General features: G+C 51.6%; 1 protein-coding gene across 1 annotated transcript in view; it reads right to left on the reverse strand.

Moving 5' to 3' along the window:
• Window positions 1-365: 365 nt before the first annotated feature.
• Window positions 366-19,310, reverse strand: part of C8H1orf21 (chromosome 8 C1orf21 homolog) — a 168,479-nt gene continuing 149,534 nt past the window's right edge. Inside the window, exons 5-6 of the mRNA XM_064148076.1 lie at window positions 15,769-15,829; window positions 366-1,141 (exon numbers count right to left, since the gene is read on the reverse strand). Coding sequence (XP_064004146.1) covers window positions 1,103-1,141; window positions 15,769-15,829 — 100 coding nt within the window. The 3' untranslated portion in view covers window positions 366-1,102. The remainder of the gene's footprint in view (window positions 1,142-15,768; window positions 15,830-19,310) is intronic.

Raw genomic sequence — 19,310 nt, forward strand, 5'->3', positions numbered from 1 at the left:
TGCCTGGAGGTGTTGAAGCCAAGCCTGGCTGAGGCACTTAGTGCCATGGTCTGGTTGCTTGGGCAGGGCTGGGTGCTAGGTTGGACTGGCTGAGCTTGGAGGTCTCTTCCAACCTGCTTGATTCTGTGATTCTATGATTCTTTGTTAAAAACATTGCATCTGCTTTTGAGAAGGTAATATCCTCCCTGTAGTGCATGGGGAAATAAACTCTACAGGCCACACAGCAGATAGCCCCAGCTGGCTCCGAGCCGCTCTAGGAGCTGAGAGCCACAGACTCCTCAATGCAGAGCTGGGCTGGTTTCAGCCCTCCTTGGCCCCAGGCTCTGAAACCCTTGGGCTGCAGGAACAGTATAAAGAGAAGAGAATACATAAAAACAGTAAAATGTTTATTTTCTTAGAAAAAAAGAGATCCAAAATGATTGTGATCACACTCCCATCCGTGCTCAGCAAAGCCAATGCCGCAAGCTTAGTCCTCGATTAAGATACCTATTAAACGAAACTCCTCTCCCTCTTTAAAACACAGATTTCCTGCTCCTGCATCACTTCCAGCACTTCAGTGACAACATGCTTTTAATGGATTAACAGCTTCCCAGCTTCTTCTCAGCAGAGAAACAAGGCCTGCCATGGCAAAACCAATCCCATCTCCAAAGCTCGACACCAGCAGCGTTAACAAGCGCTCCGGCCCCACCGCGCACTGACAGACAGCTTAAGGGTGTTTTCTTAGATGCTCGGATGTTCACTTATGGAAGCTTGCTTTAACACTACCTCATCTGATAGAAAACAGGCCTGAGGCCCTGGTAAAACCAACAACGTCTTCTGGATTAACTTTTAAAGGGTTTGCTGCGTATCTGGACACAGAAAAAAAGTGAGAAGTTGCAAGGAGTTTTAGCTAGCAGCAACGAAAAGAGTTCCTTAGGAGTTCTTAGCAATATTCCTCATCAGGTCGTTAAGAAACACTGTAACTGAATGGAGCAATATAATGTGGAGATGATCTTCTTCTGGGATGTAGTGCTGCTCACTCTAGAAGACTTCCAAAAAGGTCTTGACTGGGTTGTAATCTATTTACACAGTAGTACTCCTGGGGCGAGGGGCAGAGCTGGCACTATGTGACGTCCTCCTCTTCTGAACAATAGTCACGACCCTGCAAGGAGAAGAGACTCTTGGTCAATCACAGCAGCACAGGATGTTGGGGGTTGGAAGGGACATTGTGGAGAGGCTGCTGCTGGGCTCTGCTCACAGGTTATTTCACAGTACAGTATTTTCACAGTATCATCAGGGTTGGAAGAGACCTCACAGATCATCAAGTCCAACCCTTTACCACAGAGCTCAAGGCCAGACCATGGCACCAAGTGCCACGTCCAATCCTGCCTTGAACAGCTCCAGGGATGGCGACTCCACCACCTCCCCGGGCAGCCCATTCCAGTGTCCAATGACTCTCTCAGGGAAGAACTTTCTCCTCACCTCCAGCCTAAATTTCCCCTGGCACAGCCTGAGGCTGTGTCCTCTCGTTCTGGTGCTGGCCACCTGAGAGAGGAGAGCAACCTCCTCCTGGCCACAACCTCCCCTCAGGTAGTTGTAGACAGCAATGAGGTCTCCCCTGAGCCTCCTCTTCTCCAGGCTAACCAATCCCAGCTCCCTCAGCCTCTCCTCGTAGGGCTGTGCTCAAGGCCTCTCCCCAGCCTCGTTGCCCTTCTCTGGACACGCTCAAGCATCTCAATGTCCCTCCTAAACTGGGGGGCCCAGAACTGAACACAGTACTCAAGGTGTGGTCTAACCAGTGCAGAGTACAGGGGCAGAATGACCTCCCTGCTCCTGCTGGCCACACCATTCCTGATGCAGGCCAGGATGCCACTGGCTCTCTTGGCCACCTGGGCACACTGCTGGCTCATGTTCAGGTGGGTATCAATCAGCACCCCCAGATCCCTCTCTGTCTGGCTGCTCTCCAGCCACTCTGACCCCAGCCTGTATCTCTGCATGGGGTTGCTGTGGCCAAAGTGCAGCACCCTGCACTTGGAGCTATTGAACCACATCCCCTTGGACTCTGCCCATCTGTCCAGGCGGTCAAGGTCCCACTGCAGAGCCCTTCTGCCCTCCAACCCAGCCACATCTGCCCCCAGCTTGGTGTCATCTGCAAACTTGCTGATGACTGACTCCATGCCCTCATCCAGATCATCTATGAAGATGTTAAAGAGGATGGGGCCCAGCACAGATCCCTGAGGGATAGAACAAGGGGGAACAGCCTCAAGCTGCCACTGGGTAGGTTTAGACTGGACATTAGAAAAAATTATTCCCAGCAGGAGTGGTCAGGCACTGGGATGAGCTGCTCAGGGAGGTGGTGGAGTCCCCAAGCCTGGCTGTGTTTCAAGGTGGTTTGGCTGTGGTGCTTGGGGCTATGGTTTAGAGTGCAGCTTGCAGAGCAGGGTTACAGGTTTAGACTTGGTGACCCCCCCAGGGGCTTTTCCAACCTGAATGTTTCTGTGATTCTGTGGTCATCAAAACCAGTGTTTCATCCAAAAATGGTCAGCAGCAACCATTTCAGCTGATGGCACTGCCTGATTTCTCAGTTATGGCCACTGAAATGGCACACTAAAAGCTAGCAGGAGTGCCTGAAGGAAGGCACATTTCCTCTGCCAGTGGGCAGCAAGTCTCCAGCTGGGCTCTGTGGTGATCTGAACTGACTACCACCCAGGAGAGTCATTTTCATTAACTCATCCTGACAAACAATATTAACCCACAGGCCAGTTGCCAGGCTTGGACATTATAAATCAGGATCTCCAGCTTGTTTCCAGGCATTAACAGCTTCTCTTTGATGCCAGACTACCAGTTTTAAAGCTCTAAAGCAGTTGAGTTTTGTGTGCAGGGCACAAAAAAGAAGGTTGGACTGGATGATCTTGGAGGTCTCTTCCAACCTGGTTGATTCTATGACCTCAAAAGCTCATCCAGTCCAACCTCCCTGCCAGAGCAGGAGCACCCAGGGCAGGTCGCAGAGGAACACAACCAGGTAGGTTTTGAATGGCTGCAGAGAAGGAGACTCTGCAAGCTCTCTGGGCAGCCTGCTCCAGGGCTCTGTCCCCCTTACAGTGAAAGGTTCTTCCTTATGTTCATGTGGAACCTCCTGCAGCTTGCACCCATTGCCCCTTGTCCTATCACTGGACACCACTGAGCAGAGTCTGGCTCCATCCTCCCAACACTTGCCTGTCACCCCTCAGCCTCTTCCTCTCCAAGCTAAGGAGCCCCAGCTCCCTCAGCCTTTCCTCAGCAGGGAGATGTTCCACTCCTCCAGCACCTTTGTGGCTCTGTGCTGGACTCTTTCAAGCAGTTGCCTGTCCTTGAACTGAGTGGCCCAGAACTGGACACAATATTCCAGATGCAGCCTCACCAGAGCAGAGTGGAGGGGAAGAACCTCTCTCGACCTACCCACCACACCCCTTCTAATCCACCCCAGGATGCCATTTGCCTTCTGGGGCACAAGGGCACATTGCTGGCTCCTGCTGTCCATCAGCACCCCCAGGTCTCTTGCCCCTGTGCTTCTCTCCAACAGGTCAGTCCCCATCCTACACTGCTCCATGGGCTTGTTCTTTCCCAGATGGAAAACTCTGCACCTGTCTTTGTTGAATGATCACTTGGAGACAGCAATAACATCAGAGCTAGTAATACAGCTCAGTGCTCCAAGCTTAGGAGATTTAGTTCAGAGATGGGTAGGACACTTAAAACCCCCAGTGTGCCAGAGAAGCCCTTGTGTCAGCATGGGCATGCCCCCTCTCACCCAGAGAGCCACCCTGCTGCCACTGGACACTCCATTTCTAGCTTCACACTAGTGACCATGGAGACATGTCAGTGTCTTGAGGTGGGCTGGAAGGCCTTGGCCCTCAGTCACTGGTGGGCAGGGAGCTGCCACCATGCTCTTCTTTCCCATGAGCATGTGTAGGCAGCTGCAGTGTAACCAAAACAGGGAAGAGGAGGGTGAGAACTGCTTGAAACCCCAGGGCACCTCCCACACCATCCTATGGTGTGACATGGAGCTCTTCCACCTGCTGAGCCCAGCATGGTCAAGGCTGCAGGTCCAAGCTGCTAATTCAGTGCCCAAACTGTGGTAACACTCAGTGGCAAGATAAGGAACCCTTGAGGCTGCTGTGCTTTTTTCCTCCAGAACTGGGTTTTCCCTGCTGTTTGCTTCAGCAGGGGTGGCCTTGCCAATTTGCCAGCTGGTGAAAGCTGAAGGATGTGAGGAGGGATGGGGAGATGACAAAAACTAAAGCCTCCCACAGCTACTCAGGCTGTGTGGATGTGTGTGGCCAAAGCCACTGCCTGTCTCTGTGCAGGAGCTGGCTGAGCTGGTGGGTAGGAGGTGCATTTGTTACACACAAAGGGCAATGTTGGAGTGAAGGCATGGTGAGCTGCATACAAGATCAGGGATTTTGTTTTCACTTGGGTTTTATGGTGTTAAGAGGTTCTCAGGCACTGGAACAGGCTCCCCAGGCAGGTGATGGAATCACCATGCCTAGAGGTATTTAAATGATGTGTAGGTGTGCTGGTGAGGGATGTGGTTTAGTGGTAGTGGCTTAGCAGCAGGGGTGGGAGTGTGAGCTCTAGGGGAGCAGTTGGCCATGATGATCTCAGAGGTCTCTTCCAACCTCAACAGTTCTGTATGTAAGTGATTCTAAGAGAACCCTGCTTTTCTTTCTTTGGGAGAAGGGAGGGCCACATGCACCATTTCAGTGGTGAGACAGGGAGGCTGGAGCCAGGTGGGGTTGGTCTCTTCTGCCAGGCAAGCAGCAACAGAACAAGGGGACACAGTCTCAAGTTGTGCCAGGGCAGGTCTAGGCTGGATGTTAGGAGGAAGTTGTTGTCAGAGAGAGAGACTGGCATTGGAATGGGCTGCCCAGGGAGGTGGTGGAGTCCTTGTCCCTGGAGGTGTTCAGGAAAAGCCTGGCTGAGGCACTTAGTGCCATGGTCTAGTTGACTGGACAGGACTGGGTGATATGTTGGGCTGGGTGCTAGGCTGGACTGGATGATCTTGGAGGTCTCTTCCAACCAGGTTAATTCTATGATTCTATGACTCAACATGTGGGACCACCCTGCTCTGCTAGGCTTAGCTTATTTTGCAAGGGGTGGGAACTGGCTGTGAGAACAAAGGTCCCAGTTCAGACATACTCCTGCACCCATCCTATCTGTCCTACACCCACCACCCCAGCTAGGTCTGAAGCGACCTGGCCCGGTTCAGTGGCATTAAGCACATCCTAACCTTCAAGCACAAGGCAAAAAGCATCTAAGTCCTGGAGCAGCTCATGTGCAGAAAGTCAAGCAGGTACTTGAGCATCTTCTTGAATGAGGTCTTGTGGTAAATGAGGACTCCTTGAGCAAATACACAGCAATGGTTATTTATCCTCCTAAAAAGAGCAGCAGGAGCAGAAACCATGCTCCAAGGAAGCTCCAAACAGTTACAAATATATATGTATTTAGTACTGTTTTTTTAGATCATAGCTTTTGTCTAAAGCTTGTTCTCTATTTTTTACAATCAGTAATAACAGGTCAGGGTCCTCAGGAAGATCAGAGCAAGACTAAAGCCTTCTTTCCTGTTGCAATGCAAATCCAGCACCAAGGGCTTTCTCCTTGGTGCTTTTGGGGCAGAAATGCAGGAGAGGTCTCCCTCTCCCCAAACAAAGGCTGCTTTGGTCCTGCTAAGCACCATGGTCTTGATACTCTAAACCACTTAAAACTCAGATTGTTGACCCCTTGGTTGTTCCAGGGGATGTCTGATAGTTGGTAACTCACAGAATCATAGTAACATTCCAGTTGGAAAAGACCTCCAGGATCATCAAGTCCAACCATTATCCCTCCCCTCTACAAAGTTCACCCTTAAACCATATCCTCAAGCACTTGAGACCATAAGGGCAATCTTGAGTCAAAAGTATTTTCCAGTTGAGACCATAAGGGCAATCTTGAGTCAAAAGTATTTTCCAGTTCCTTCTGCAGCATTTTGACTCCTTTTCCTTCTGCCCACAAAGACCTCTCTTCACAATGATGATGTAAATGCTCAGATATTGCTCCTCTTTCATTTCAACATCCACTGCATGAAGACCTTCAGTTATTACACACTATCACTAGCATAAAGGGCCAAGGAACTCGAGTGGCTGCATCTGTGCTCAGTGAGAAGCCTGCTGTGCTTGGGATGGGGAATTATCCTGGTGGAGCTGGGCAAAACCACACTCAAAAGGGTGAAGCTAAGGACTTGCAAAGGTGCTAAGGTCTTCAGAAGAAAGGACTCTGAAAACATTGAGCATGTGAAGCAGCAGTCTGAATGCCCTGGTGTCAGTGCAGCCTGAATGCCCTGGTGTCAGTGCAGCCTGAATGCCCTGATGTCAGGGCAGCCTGAATGCCCTGGTGTCAGTGCAGCCTGAATGCCCTGATATCAGTGCAGCCTGAATGTCCTGGTGTCAGTGCAGCCTGAATGCCCTGGTGTCAGTGCAGCCTGAATGTCCTGGTGTCAGTGCAGCCTGAATGCCCTGGTGTCAGTGCAGCCTGAATGTCCTGATGTCAGGGCAGCCTGAATGCCCTGGTGTCAGTGCAGCCTGAATGCCCTGGTGTCAGTGCAGCCTGAATGCCCTGATGTCAGTGCAGCCTGAATGCCCTGGTGTCAGTGCAGCCTGAATGCCCTGATGTCAGTGCAGCCTGAATGCCCTGGTGTCAGTGCACCCTGAATGCCCTGGTGTCAGTGCAGCCTGAATGCCCTGGTGTCAGTGCAGCCTGAATGCCCTGATATCAGTGCAGCCTGAATGCCCTGGTGTCAGTGCAGCCTGAAGGTCCTGATGTCAGTGCAGCCTGAATGCCCTGGTGTCAGTGCAGCCTGAATGCCCTGGTGTCAGTGCAGCCTGAATGCCCTGATGTCAGTGCAGCCTGAATGCCCTGGTGTCAGTGCAGCCTGAATGCCCTGGTGTCAGTGCAGCCTGAATGCCCTGATATCAGTGCAGCCTGAATGCCCTGGTGTCAGTGCACCCTGAATGCCCTGATGTCAGTGCAGACCAAAACCAGTGCAGTGTAGCTTTGCTCTGGGAGAAGATGCAGGTCAGCATGGAAAAGAAGCAAGCAGTGAAGATAACAACGCTCCCAAACGAAGCAGCAGCCCGGCTGGAAAGCGAAGGTGCAAGATTGCTGGCCAAATCCTGTCCCCTGCTCCCAGGGGAGCAGGATGATGTGTCCAGAGGAGCCACAGAGCACGTGGCTAGTAGCAGGAATGTGTGGGCCACTGTGCAAGGCTCATATAGGATTCTCCAGGAAAAAACCATCCTATCCTGCAGCTTCAAAATCCAACTTCCAGCCTTTGTAGATGTCCCCAGAAAGGCCTTCAAACAACAGTGGTAGTAGAAGGTAAGTTTAAAAAGCCAAGCTTTATGCTCCTTTCCTGCTGCTTCTGCCCAAACCACAAGGGCTCACAGAGTCACTCTGCTTGGATGGAAACTTTAAGATCACTAAGTTCACCCAGCACTGCCAAGTCTGCCACTAAATCATGTCCCTCGGCACCACATCTACGCAGCTTTTAAACCCTCAGGGAATGGCAGCTCCACCACTGTCACAGGCAGCCTGTTCCAGGACTTGACAACCCTTCTGGAGAAGAAGCTGCTCCTCGTGTGTCCCCTCTAACAAGGATCCACAAGCTTCAGCAAGTCTGAAGCTGTGAGCTCCCCAGGTCTGGAGGACAGGAGCGACACTTAACTGCTGCTGAAGGGTAAGAATGAAGATACTGCACACTGACTGGAAGTGCAAAGGGAGGTGCTACTTATAGGTGCATGGATGCCAAAGGCAATCAGGTAGAATGGACACCTCCATCAGCTAAGCTAATGGCACTAAAACCATCTGGAATCCTCCAGCCCTTCCACCTTTGGCAGGCCATAGAATCATAGAATCAAGCAGGTTGGAAGAGACCTCCAAGCTCAGCCAGGCCAACCTAGCACCCAGCCCTGGCCAATCAACCAGACCATGGCACTAAGTGCCTCAGCCAGGCTTTGCTTGAAGACCGCCAGGGACAGCAACTCCACCACCTCCCTGGGCAGCCCATTCCCATGCCAATCACTCTCTCTGCCCCCACCCCCTGGCTAGAAGCCATCTGCCCCACACCAACCATCAGATAAGAAGGGACTCTGCTCCTCCCAGAGAGAGATGTGAAGGGAGGAGAGCAACATCTGCCAGGCACTGGCTTGTAAGGTGTAATACCAGAAAACAGAATAGAGTAACAACATTACAACAGCCTGGGATGACCAGGGGATGGGGCTCAGGCTCTGTAGTGTTCTTAAAGGATCCTGGGACCCCCTCAAACTACCACACATGGCCAATCTAAACCTCCCCTAGCACAACTTGGGGCCATTTCCTCTTGTCCTGTCACTTGTGACTTGGAGGGATGGACCTCCACTTCATCCCAGCCTCCCTTCAGGGAGCTGTAGAGAGTGAGGAGGTCTCCCCTCAGCCTCCTTTTCTCCAGACTAAACCAGCCCAATCCTCTCAGCTGCTCCTCACCACATCTGTGCTCTAGGCCCTTCACTGCATTTGTTGCCCTTCTCTACACCTGCTACAGCACCTCAATGGCCGCCTTAGAATCACAGAATCAAGCAGGCTGGAAGAGAGCTCCAAGCTCATCCAACCCAACCTAGCACCCAGCCCTGGCCAATCAACCAGACCAAGGCACTAAGTGCTTCAGCCAGGCTTGGCTTCAACACCTCCAGGGACGGTGACTCCACCACCTCCCTGGGCAGCCCATTCCAATGCCAATCACTCTCTCTGACAACAACTTCCTCCTAACAGCCAGCCTAGACCTCCCCTGGCACAGCTTGAGACTGTGTCCCCTTCTTCTGTTGCTGGTTGCCTGGCAGAAGAGCCCAACCCCACCTGGCTACAGCCTCCCTTCAGGGAGTTGTAGACAGCAATGAGGTCTGCCCTGAGCCTCCTCTGCTGCAGGCTGCACACCCCTAGAAAGCACACCCCCCCCTGGTGCCCCTACCAGAGCATGCACCGCGGCTGAGGGTGCGCTGTTAGGGGAAGAAAAGGAGCCGGAGCCCGGCAGGGACCGCCCCTGCCCCACTGTTGCGGGTGGCAGGCCCAGCACGGACCGCACGCAGCCCGCATGCAGAAGCCGTCCCCGCTCAAAGGCTCTTTGTGCGCCCGGGGATGCTGCTTCCGCCGCTCACTGCCGCTGGGCACCGGCGTGCCCCTGCCGGGCCGGGAGAGGGAAGCGAGCTGCAGCCAGCAGCCCTTTCTTCTGCGCAGGCTGAAGGGGCCCGGGCACACAGTGGGGCATGGAGAGGAGGCGGTGGGCGCCGGGAAGCGCTGGGGGCGGGCTCCGTGCTGGGAACCCTTCTCATTCATCACGGCGGGGCCGTTGGCAGCGCTCGCAGAGAGGCCGGGAGGCGGCACAGGGGGATTGTATACTGAGCTCCTTCTTGTCCGGCTCTGATTTGGTGAGAGATGAACCGAGAGAGTCATTACGAGCAACTCACTGTGCTAATGAGTTGTAGCCTAATCGTCCTGTGCCTGCATACGTTGGGGTTAGCAGCTCCCCCCCCCCCCCGCCCCGTTTCTGACAGCGCTCTTTAAATCCCACACAAGGAGCTGCATTGTGCCTTCCCCCGGCGCTCCATGCCCGGCTTTACTAACGAGCAAGCTGCTGCTGGGCATCTCTCCCACGACCTCCAACAACAAACCCAGCTCCCAGCACCCAGGTGTGAAGATGGGTGAAGAAAGCACTGCAAACTTGCCTTGGCACCAGTGCTGGGGGTTAAAGCTCTCTTGGCCCAAAGCGACATCCTCTGTGGCAGCAGAAACATGATGTGGTACCCAGGCTGTGTGAGCACCAGAGCTCAAACATGATGTGGTACCCAGGCTGTGTGAGCATCAGAGCTCAAACACGATGTGGTACCCAGGCTGTGTGAGCATCAGAGCTCAAACACGAGGTGGTACCCAGGCTGTGTGAGCATCAGAGCTCAAAGATGATGTGGTACCCAGGCTGTGTGAGCATCAGAGCTCAAACACGATGTGGTACCCAGGCTGTGTGAGCATCAGAGCTCAAACACGAGGTGGTACCCAGGCTGTGTGAGCACCAGAGCTCGAACATGATGTGGCACCCAGGCTGTGTGAGCATCAGAGCTCGAACATGATGTGGTACCCAGGCTGTGTGAGCACCAGAGCTCAAACATCATGTGGTACCCAGGCTGTGTGAGCATCAGAGCTCAAACATGATGTGGTACCCAGGCTGTGTGAGCACCAGAGCTCAAACAATGATGTGGCACCCAGGCTGTGTGAGCACCAGAGCTCAAACATGATGTGGTACCCAGGCTGTGTGAGCACCAGAGCTCAAACATGATGTGGTACCCAGGCTGTGTGAGCACCAGAGCTCCCAGCACATCATCTTCTCAACGCTGATCAGTAGCTAAAGGGATGGTGCCAGACTCCTTTCAGCAGTGCCCAGTGATAGGACAAGGGGCAAAGGGCACAAACTGGAACCCAGGAGGTTGCATTTGAAAAGGAGGGGAAACTTCTTTGGTGTGAGGGAACTGAAGCCCTGCCCAGAGAGGTTGAGGAGTCTCCTTCTCTGCAGAAATTCCAAACCCACCTGGACATTGTGATCCTGGGCAAGCTGCTGTGGGTGCCCCTGCTTTAGCAAGGGGGCTGGACTAGATGGTGTTCTGAGTTGTATCAAAAACAGTGTGACCAGCAGGATGAGGGAGGTGATTCTGCCTCTCTGCTTTGCTCTCATGAGACTCCATCTGGAGTACTGTGTCCAGTTCTGCTGGCCCCAGCATAAGATGCACATAGAACTGTTGGAGTGGGTCCAGAGGAGGCCATGAAAATGATCAGAGGGGCTGGAGAACCTCCCTTGTGGGGACAGGCTGGGAATCACAGAATAGAATCATAGAATCAACCAGGATGGAAGAGACCTCCAAGCTCAGCCAGTCCAACCTAGCACCCAGCTGTATCCAGTCAACCAGACCATGGCACTAAGTGCCTCAGCCAGGCTTTGCTTCAACACCTCCAGGACAGTGACTCCACTACCTCCCTGGGCAGCCCATTCCAATGCCAATCACTCTCCCTGACAACAACTTCCTCCTAACATCCAGCCTAGACCTCCCCCAGCACAACTTGAGACTGTGTTCCCATGTTCTACTGCTGGTTGTGTGGGAGAAGAGCCCAACCTCACCTGGCTACAGCCTCCCTTCAGGGACTGTTCAGCCTGGAGAAGGCTCTGGGGTGACCCTAGAATGAAGGTGCTGCAGGTCTCAAGGAGATCTACAGGAAAGCTGGGGAGGGACTTTTTACAATGGCTTGTAACGACAGGACAGGAGGGAATGGATTGAAGCTTGTGGAGGGCTGATTTAGACTGGAGATTAGGAAGAAACTCTTTACAGTGAGGGTGGTGAGGCAGTGGTACAGGCTGCCCAGGGAGGTTGTGAAGGTGTTGCCCTGGAAGTGTTCATGGCCAGTCTGGAAGAGGCCTCGAGCAGCCTGATCTAGCAGGAGGTGCCCCTGCCCATGGCAGGCAGTTGGAACTAGATGATCTTTCGGGTCCCTTCCAACCTCCACCATTCTATGACTCTCTGAACAAATCTCCAGAGATCCCTTGCAGGCAGGCTGTGGCTGTGATCTTCATGTGCTCTGACATTTCTAATCCCATTTTCCCCATGGCCATCTATGCCTTGTGATTATTTTTTACAGCACCCCACTGTAGCCATGTAGGAAACAGCTTAAGGTAATGATGTGACCGGTGAGGATTTCTTCTGCTACAGCTCACCTGGAACTGCTTTGAGGGTTTTTCCCCCCCCCTTTAAACCACAAAGCCACAGATGTTTCTCTTCTGAGGGTACAATCCCCAAATATAATCCTAGAAATTGCCTGTCAACTGTTCAGTTATACTTCAGCCTCCATGGTTTTTCCCACAGTGAGACAGCTGCCTACACACTGTGCCACAGCCTACAGTAACCATACAGCCTTCAAGAGATCATTGCTGATGAAGGCTTTACTGCTTTCTATGTAGGACTCAGAGACAGCAGTCACTCTCCAGGCCATTTTCTGTGATAGCCATCACCAAGGTGTTTCCACCAGCAAGCCCTAAATGGGCTAAATTTTCCACTTTCAGCGTTTTACAAATCACAGCTTCTTAATTTTGATTTTGTTATGTATTATTTTGTATCCATTATTCATTGGTTTGCTTTTATTCTGCTGGTGGGACAAGGCCCCTCTCAACCTGAGCCTGCAAGTTGGTGCTCAGGATTAACTCTCTGCTCTGAGCTGTCATAGAGTCATAGAATCATAAAATCAAGCCTTCTGGAAGAGACCTCCAAGCTCATCCAGGCCAACCTAGCACCCAGCCCTGACCAATCAACCAGACCATGGCACTAAGTGCCTCAGCCAGGCTTTGCTTCAACACCTCCAGGCACAGCGACTCCACCACCTCCCTGGGCAGCCCATTCCAATGCCAATCACTCTCTCTGACAACAACTTCCTCCTAACATCCAGCCTAGACCTCCCCTGACACAACTTCAGACTCTGTCCCCTTCTTCTGTTGCTGCTTGCCTGGCAGAAGAGACCAACCCCACCTGGCTACAGCCTCCCTTCAGGGAGTTGTAGACAGCAATGAGCTCTGCCCTGAGCCTCCTCTTCTGCAGGCTGCACACCCCCAGCTCCCTCAGCCTCTCCTCACAGGGCTCTGCTCCAGGCCCCTCCCCAGCCTTGCTGCCCTTCTCAGGACACCTTCCAGCACCTCAACATCTCTCTTCAACGGAGGAGCCCAGGACTGGACACAGGACTGCCTAACTGCAGACTAAATAACCCTGGTTCCCTCAGCTGCTCCTCACAAGACTTGTGCTCTAGACCCTTCAGCAGTTTTGCTGCCCCTCTCTAGACCTGTTCCAGCACCCCACTGTCTTTCTTGGAGTGATGGCCCCAGAACTGAACCCAGTATTCAAGGTGTGGCCTCACCAGTACTGGGTGCAGGGGGACAGTCACTTCCCTGGTCCTGCTGGTCACCCTATTGCCACTATTGCTCATACACACCAAGATGCTGGTGGTGACCTTCTTGGGCAGCTGGGCACACACCAACTCTTCTTCAGCCAGCTCTCAGCCAACACCCCCAAGATGTTTTCTGCTGGGCAGTTTCCAGCCACTCTGTCCTAAGCCTAGAGCACTGCAGATTGCTGCTGTGACCTACATAAGAGGCTGACCTTTACACCCCCAGTCCGTTCTACCTCAGCATTGAGTACTGAGCCTCTATTTCAGTATTCCTTTCTTCCAACAAACCCTATGGATTGAATTTCCATAATGAGATTCAGTTTCATACCTGCAGGTTCAGCTCTAGCTCTGCAAGAGTGAAGAGACACTCAGGCAGGGCTAGCAGCACTCTGCCTCCCTCCAAATGCCTCACAGCGTTTTGACACTGCATTTTGGTAGCCAGAAGCTCTGTGTGCTGGGTTTGACATTCTGGTTTCCACCTTTGGGTGGCATTTGCAGAAGGCAGCTCAGCTCTGCAGAGTGTCTGCTGGGTACCAACAGGAGCTAGACTTCCAGAGAAATGCTCCAGATCTTTCCATTAAGGCATTTACTGATCTCCAGGATTCATCAACCCTTCATTTTTTCAGTTGCTAAAACAACAGCCTCTGTTCTTCCCCCTTCACACTTGGGTTGTAGAGATCTGCTGCCAGCTGACCTTCCTGTCCATTTAATCACTTTGCTGAGTCCAAAGCACTCATTTAATTTCCCTACCCACCTAGTAGCACCCAGTTAAGAGCTGCTCTCATTTGTATTCGGTGACCTAACATCCCCTGGGATTCCAGTGCAAAGTGAGGAATGCTTTGCTGTGAGTGCAGTTGCTGTAGACACAGCTCATAGAGTCAGTGATGCACAGCACATCTCCACACAAAGCCAACACTACTCATGGCCATGGCCATTTTGGGACCTCTTCAACCACAGGCCCACTTCTGAAGACTACTTTTTTTGCCCAGGGAGGTGGTTGAGTCACCAACTCTGGATGTGTTTAAAGGTCATTTGGATCTGGTGCTTGGAGATATGGTTTAGTGTGAACCTTGTAGAGTAGAGATTATCTGTTGGACTTGGTGATCCTGAGGGTCTTTTCCAACCTGAATGTTCCTGTGATTCTGTGACTTCAGTGTGAGGTGAGCTGCTCAGTGCTATGATTCCATTAACTGTTCAACTACTTATCCTCCATTTCCCTGGAGAAGGGACTGGAAATGCTACTTAGGGATTAAACAAAACCCTCCCATCTTTTTGGCACTTACAGTGGTTATCTAGAAAAACAATGCATTACAGACAAAGATTAATTAAAAGCCCCAAATCTTCTTCTGGGGAGACTACTTCCTCAGGCACAGGGGGTCCCCAGAGAGTGCAAATCCTACGTTCAGCTGTGCATTAACTCCTGCCAATCCAACCAACTGTCAGCAGCTTGAAATCTCTCTTTCACAGAATCACAGAATCAACCAGATTGGAAGAGACCTCCAAGATCATCCAGGTCAACCTAGCACCCAGCCCTAGCCAGTCAACCAGACCATGGCACTAAGTGCCTCAGCCAGGCTTGGCTTCAACACCTCCAGGCACAGTGACTCCACCACCTCCCTGGGCAGCCCATTCCAATGCCAATCACTCTCTCTGACAACAACTTCCTCCTAACATCCAGCCTAGACCTCCCCTGGCACAGCTTGAGGCTGGGTCCCCTTGTTCTGTTGCTGCTTGCCTGGCAGAAGAGTCCAACCCCACCTGGCTACAACCTCCTTTCAAGTAGTTGTAGACAGCAATGAAATCAGCACTGAGCTTCCTCTTCTCCAAGCTAAGCAACCCATGAAATGAAAGATCAAGTGACTGAAGGCAGAAAAATCCAGTGACAAATGAAAAATCAAATGACTAAGGGCAGGAAAATCCAGTGACAAATGAAAAATCAAATGACTAAGGGCAGAAAAATCCAGTGACAAATGAAAAATCAAATGACTAAGGGCAGGAAAATCCAGTGACAAATGAAAAATCAAATGACTAAGGGCAGGAAAATCCAGTGACAAATGAAAAATCAAATGACTAAGGGCAGGAAAATCCAGTGACAAATGAAAAATCAAATGACCAAGGGCAGGAAAATCCAGGGACAAATGAAAAATCAAATGACTAAGGGCAGGAAAATCAAGAGACAAATGAAAAATCAAGTGACCAAGGGCAGGAAAATCCAGTGACAAATGAAAAATCAAATGACCAAGGGCAGAAAAATCCAGTGACAAATGAAAAATCAAATGACTAAGGTCAGAAAAATCCAGTGACAAATGAAAAATCAAATGACTAAGGTCAGAAAAATCCAGTGACAAATGAAAAATCAAATGACCAAGGGCAGAAAAATCCAGTGACAAATGAAAAATCAAATGACTAAGGTCAGAAAAATCCAGGGACAAATGAAAAATCAAATGACTAAGGGCAGGAAGCCTCACTTAGCTCTTCTCCCCTACCCAGCAGTCCATGTATCTCCTGAAGTTTTAAGTTAAAATGCCATCCATCCCAGCCTGGTGATACCTTCATGGAAGAAAGGATTCTTTCCAGTACCTGCTGCAACCTCTTTACCTTTTTGGTCTCCTTTCCTCTTGAACTAACATGCAGTAAAGGGGTTCTAGGACCAGAGTGCCTCCAAGTAGTGGAGAACATGGAGCACTGGGACAGAGAACATCTGGCTGTCCTCCCCACGGAGCTGGTAGACCTGCAGCCCCACCCACTGAGTGCCAACATACATTGGTGTCTTACCTTTTCAATTTTTTCATCAAGCATTCTAAAGAATTCTTGTTGGCTTTCAGAGATGTGCATGCTGAAAGGCAAAAGGAGAGGTGTCAGTACCCACAGTGTGTCTTGCAGCTGAAAGACTCCGCTCACAGCATCGCAGGCTCACAGGATGCTAGGGGTTGGAAGGGACCCAAGGAGAGCATCGAGTTCAACCCCCCCTGCCAGAGCAGGACCACACAATCCAGCACAGATCACAGAGGAACACATCCAGACAGGCCTGAAAAGGCTCCAGGGAAGGAGACCTCACAACCTCTCTGGGGAGCCTGTGCCAGTGCTCTGCGACCCTTACAGGAAAGAAGTTCCCCCTTGTGTTGAGCTGGAACCTCCTGTGCTGCAACTTACACCCATTGCTGCTTGTCCTGTCCCAGGGAGCAGTGAGCAGAGCCTGTCCCCCCAAACCTGGCCAGCCCTCAGCTACTTTATTTATCAAATCTCCTCTCAGTCTTCTCTTCTCCAGACTAAGCAGCCCCAGGTCCCTCAGCCTCTCCTCATCAGCCATGCCCTCCAGTCCCCTCATCATCCTTGCAGCCCTGCGCTGGACTCTCTCCAGCTGATCCCTGTCCCTCTTCAACTGGGGAGCCCAACACTGAAGGCAGTATTCAAGATGAGGTCTCACAGGGCAGAGTATTTATACTTTTGTTTAGAGTGACTGTTTTAAAGTCTTCTTCTTGGTTTTTTTTTTGCCTTTGATTAGCCCACAGGAAAAAATATTCTATTTAGTGCTGTATATGCATGCTACACTTGAGATGGTCCCACAAGGGTCCTGTACTCGGACCTACAAGCAGGACCTGTGTACATCCAGAAGACTGGGGAGAGGCCTTGAGCACAGCCCTACGAGGAGAGGCTGAGGGAGCTGGGATTGGTTAGCCTGGAGAAGAGGAGGCTCAGGGGAGACCTCATTGCTGTCTGCAACTACCTGAGGGGAGGTTGTGGCCAGGAGGAGGTTGCTCTCTTCTCTCAGGTGGCCAGCACCAGAACAAGAGGACACAGCCTCAAGCTGTGCCAGGGGAGATTTAGGCTGGAGGTGAGGAGAAAGTTCTTCCCTGAGAGAGTCATTGGACACTGGAATGGGCTGCCCGGGGAGGTGGTGGAGTCGCCGTCCCTGGAGCTGTTCAAGGCAGGATTGGACGTGGCACTTGGTGCCATGGTCTGGTCTTGAGCTCTGTGGTAAAGGGTTGGGCTTGATGATCTGTGAGGTCTCTTCCAACCTTGGTGATACTGGGATACTCTGACTGTGCTCCCTTTTCTAAGCAAGCTGCAGAAACTGAATAACCCCTGGGCCAGACAGAGCCACTTCTGAGTCAAGACAGAAGATTTTTCAATCCTGCCAACCCTCATCACCACGAAATGAGATGCCTACAATGTGAGGTTAGAGCTTCTCACTAGAAGATCTGTCTGCCCTGCTACAAAAGTGCTCTGCACTCACCCAGAAAGATCTGCAAAGAGCTGGTCCTTCCCTCCTGGATGGTTGGTCCTTCCTGCTCCCTGAGTAGACCTAGATTGTTCACTTCAATTAACTCTGCAGCACCAAGAGGCTGAGGGCTCAGGGACACCATCCTGCCTTTGTGAAGAAGGCTGGAAGAGAAAACTAACTTGTTCTCTGCAAAATGCTGGTGGTGGCAGAAGATGACACAGGTCCTCCTCTAAGAGGACCTGCATGCTGGAAGTAGAGGAGGCTCAGAGGCAAGGGGAAGAAGAAGGCACAGCTGAGGGTTCATGGCAGGCAGTACTCAGTGTGTGTCTGCTTTATTCATGCTTGGGGTGGTGAGAACCTCCTTCCTGAAACAGCCATAACCCTTTGGGAAGATGAAGCTGGAGCATTCTCTGGACCTGCAGCAGGGAGGAGCACTCAGGCCCGTGGGGGTTGGTGAAGAGCACCAGGGGCTTAATGTGGGACAAATAAAAAGATGCAGCAAAGAAAGTCCTCTTCTCCCAAGCAAGCAGCAACAGAACAAGGTAACACAGTCTCAAGTTGTGCCAGGGGAGGTCTAGGCTGGATGTTAGGAGGAAGTTGTTGTCAGAGAGAGTGATTGGCATTGGAATGGGCTGCCCAGGGAGGTGGTGGAGTCGCTGTCTCTGGAGGTGTTGAAGCAAAGCCTGGATGAGGCACTTAGTGCCATGGTCTGGTTGATTGGCCAGGGCTGGGTGCTAGGTTGGCCTGGATGATCTTGGAGGTCTCTTCCAACCTGGTTGATTCTATGAAGATTCTATGATAAGGGTGGGAGAGTGGTGCCAGTGTCAGCAATGATGGCAGATGGTTAGAAGGACAGCTCATGGAGATTTCCTCCAACAGTGAAAGCTGGCTCAGCCTGCTGAATTCCCACCCCAGCCCCTTCTTCCTTGGCATGATTCCTCCAGCTGTAATGAGTTAATACTTCTCCCAGGGCCCCAACAACAGGCTGCACTTCCTACAAAGCTCAGCATTCATACTTCACTTGCTGTCAGGATGAACATAGACAATGATTTCCTTATGCTGGACACAAACGAAGGCTCAGCTCAGAAGACAAGGGCTCAGAAGTGGTGTTAAAACCTAAAGCTGGTAATTCAGCAGAGGGAACAATTCACCTCTCAGAGGCAGTGGGAGTTTCTGTGCCCAGCTGTCTGCCTGTCCCTCAGCTTCCCACCTCCACCTAAGATGGGGAAAAGTGTTTGCTTGGAGCACCCAACCCTGTCACCTGCATATTCAAGTGTCTTGCAGAGGGGTTTTAGGGCAGAACAGCCCTTTTGGCTAGGTAAGCACTTAGAAGGACATTCTTGCCTTTACAACATCACAGATCTAGCTGCTGATAAAATGAGCTGATACTGTAGTGACTCAATCCAGCTGTAATTTACAAGAGAACTAAATGAAGGGTAGGGAAAACTGGAATCTTGTGTTTCTATATGCATGGGAAGTCTTGCAGGAGGTCCTAAAGGCCTTGCAGGCTATGATCCAGTTCTGGGCCCCTCAATTCAAGAAAGATGTTGAGGTGCTGGAACATGTCCAGAGAAGGGCAACAAAGCTGGTGAGGGGCCTGGAGCACAAATCCTATGAGGAGAGGCTGAGGGAGCTGGGGGTGTTTAGCCTGGAGAAGAGGAGGCTCAGAGGTGATCTTATTACTGTCTACAACTACCTGAAGGGACATTGTAGCCAAGTGGGGGGTGGCCTCTTCTCCCAGGCAACCAGCAATAGAACAAGGGGACACAGTCTCAAGTTGTGCCAGGGGAGGTCTAGGCTGGATATTAGGAAGAAGTTCTTCACAGAGAGAGTGATTGGCATTGGAATGGGCTGCCCAGGGAGGTGGTGGAGGCACCGTCCCTGGGGGTCTTCAAGAAAAGCCTGGCTGAGGCACTTAGTGCCATGGTCTGGTTGATTGGATAGGGCTGGGTGCTAGGCTGGCCTGGATGATCTTGGAGGTCTCTTCCAACCTGGTTGATTCTATGATTCTATGATTCTATTCTATGATCCTCAGCAAGGTTTGCCTGGCAGTAGAGCTGCTCTACCACTCCAACATGCATGGATGCTGATG

This window comes from Pogoniulus pusillus, chromosome 8 (genome assembly GCF_015220805.1).
Source record: "Pogoniulus pusillus isolate bPogPus1 chromosome 8, bPogPus1.pri, whole genome shotgun sequence".
In the NCBI taxonomy this organism is placed as follows: Eukaryota; Metazoa; Chordata; class Aves; order Piciformes; family Lybiidae; genus Pogoniulus; species Pogoniulus pusillus.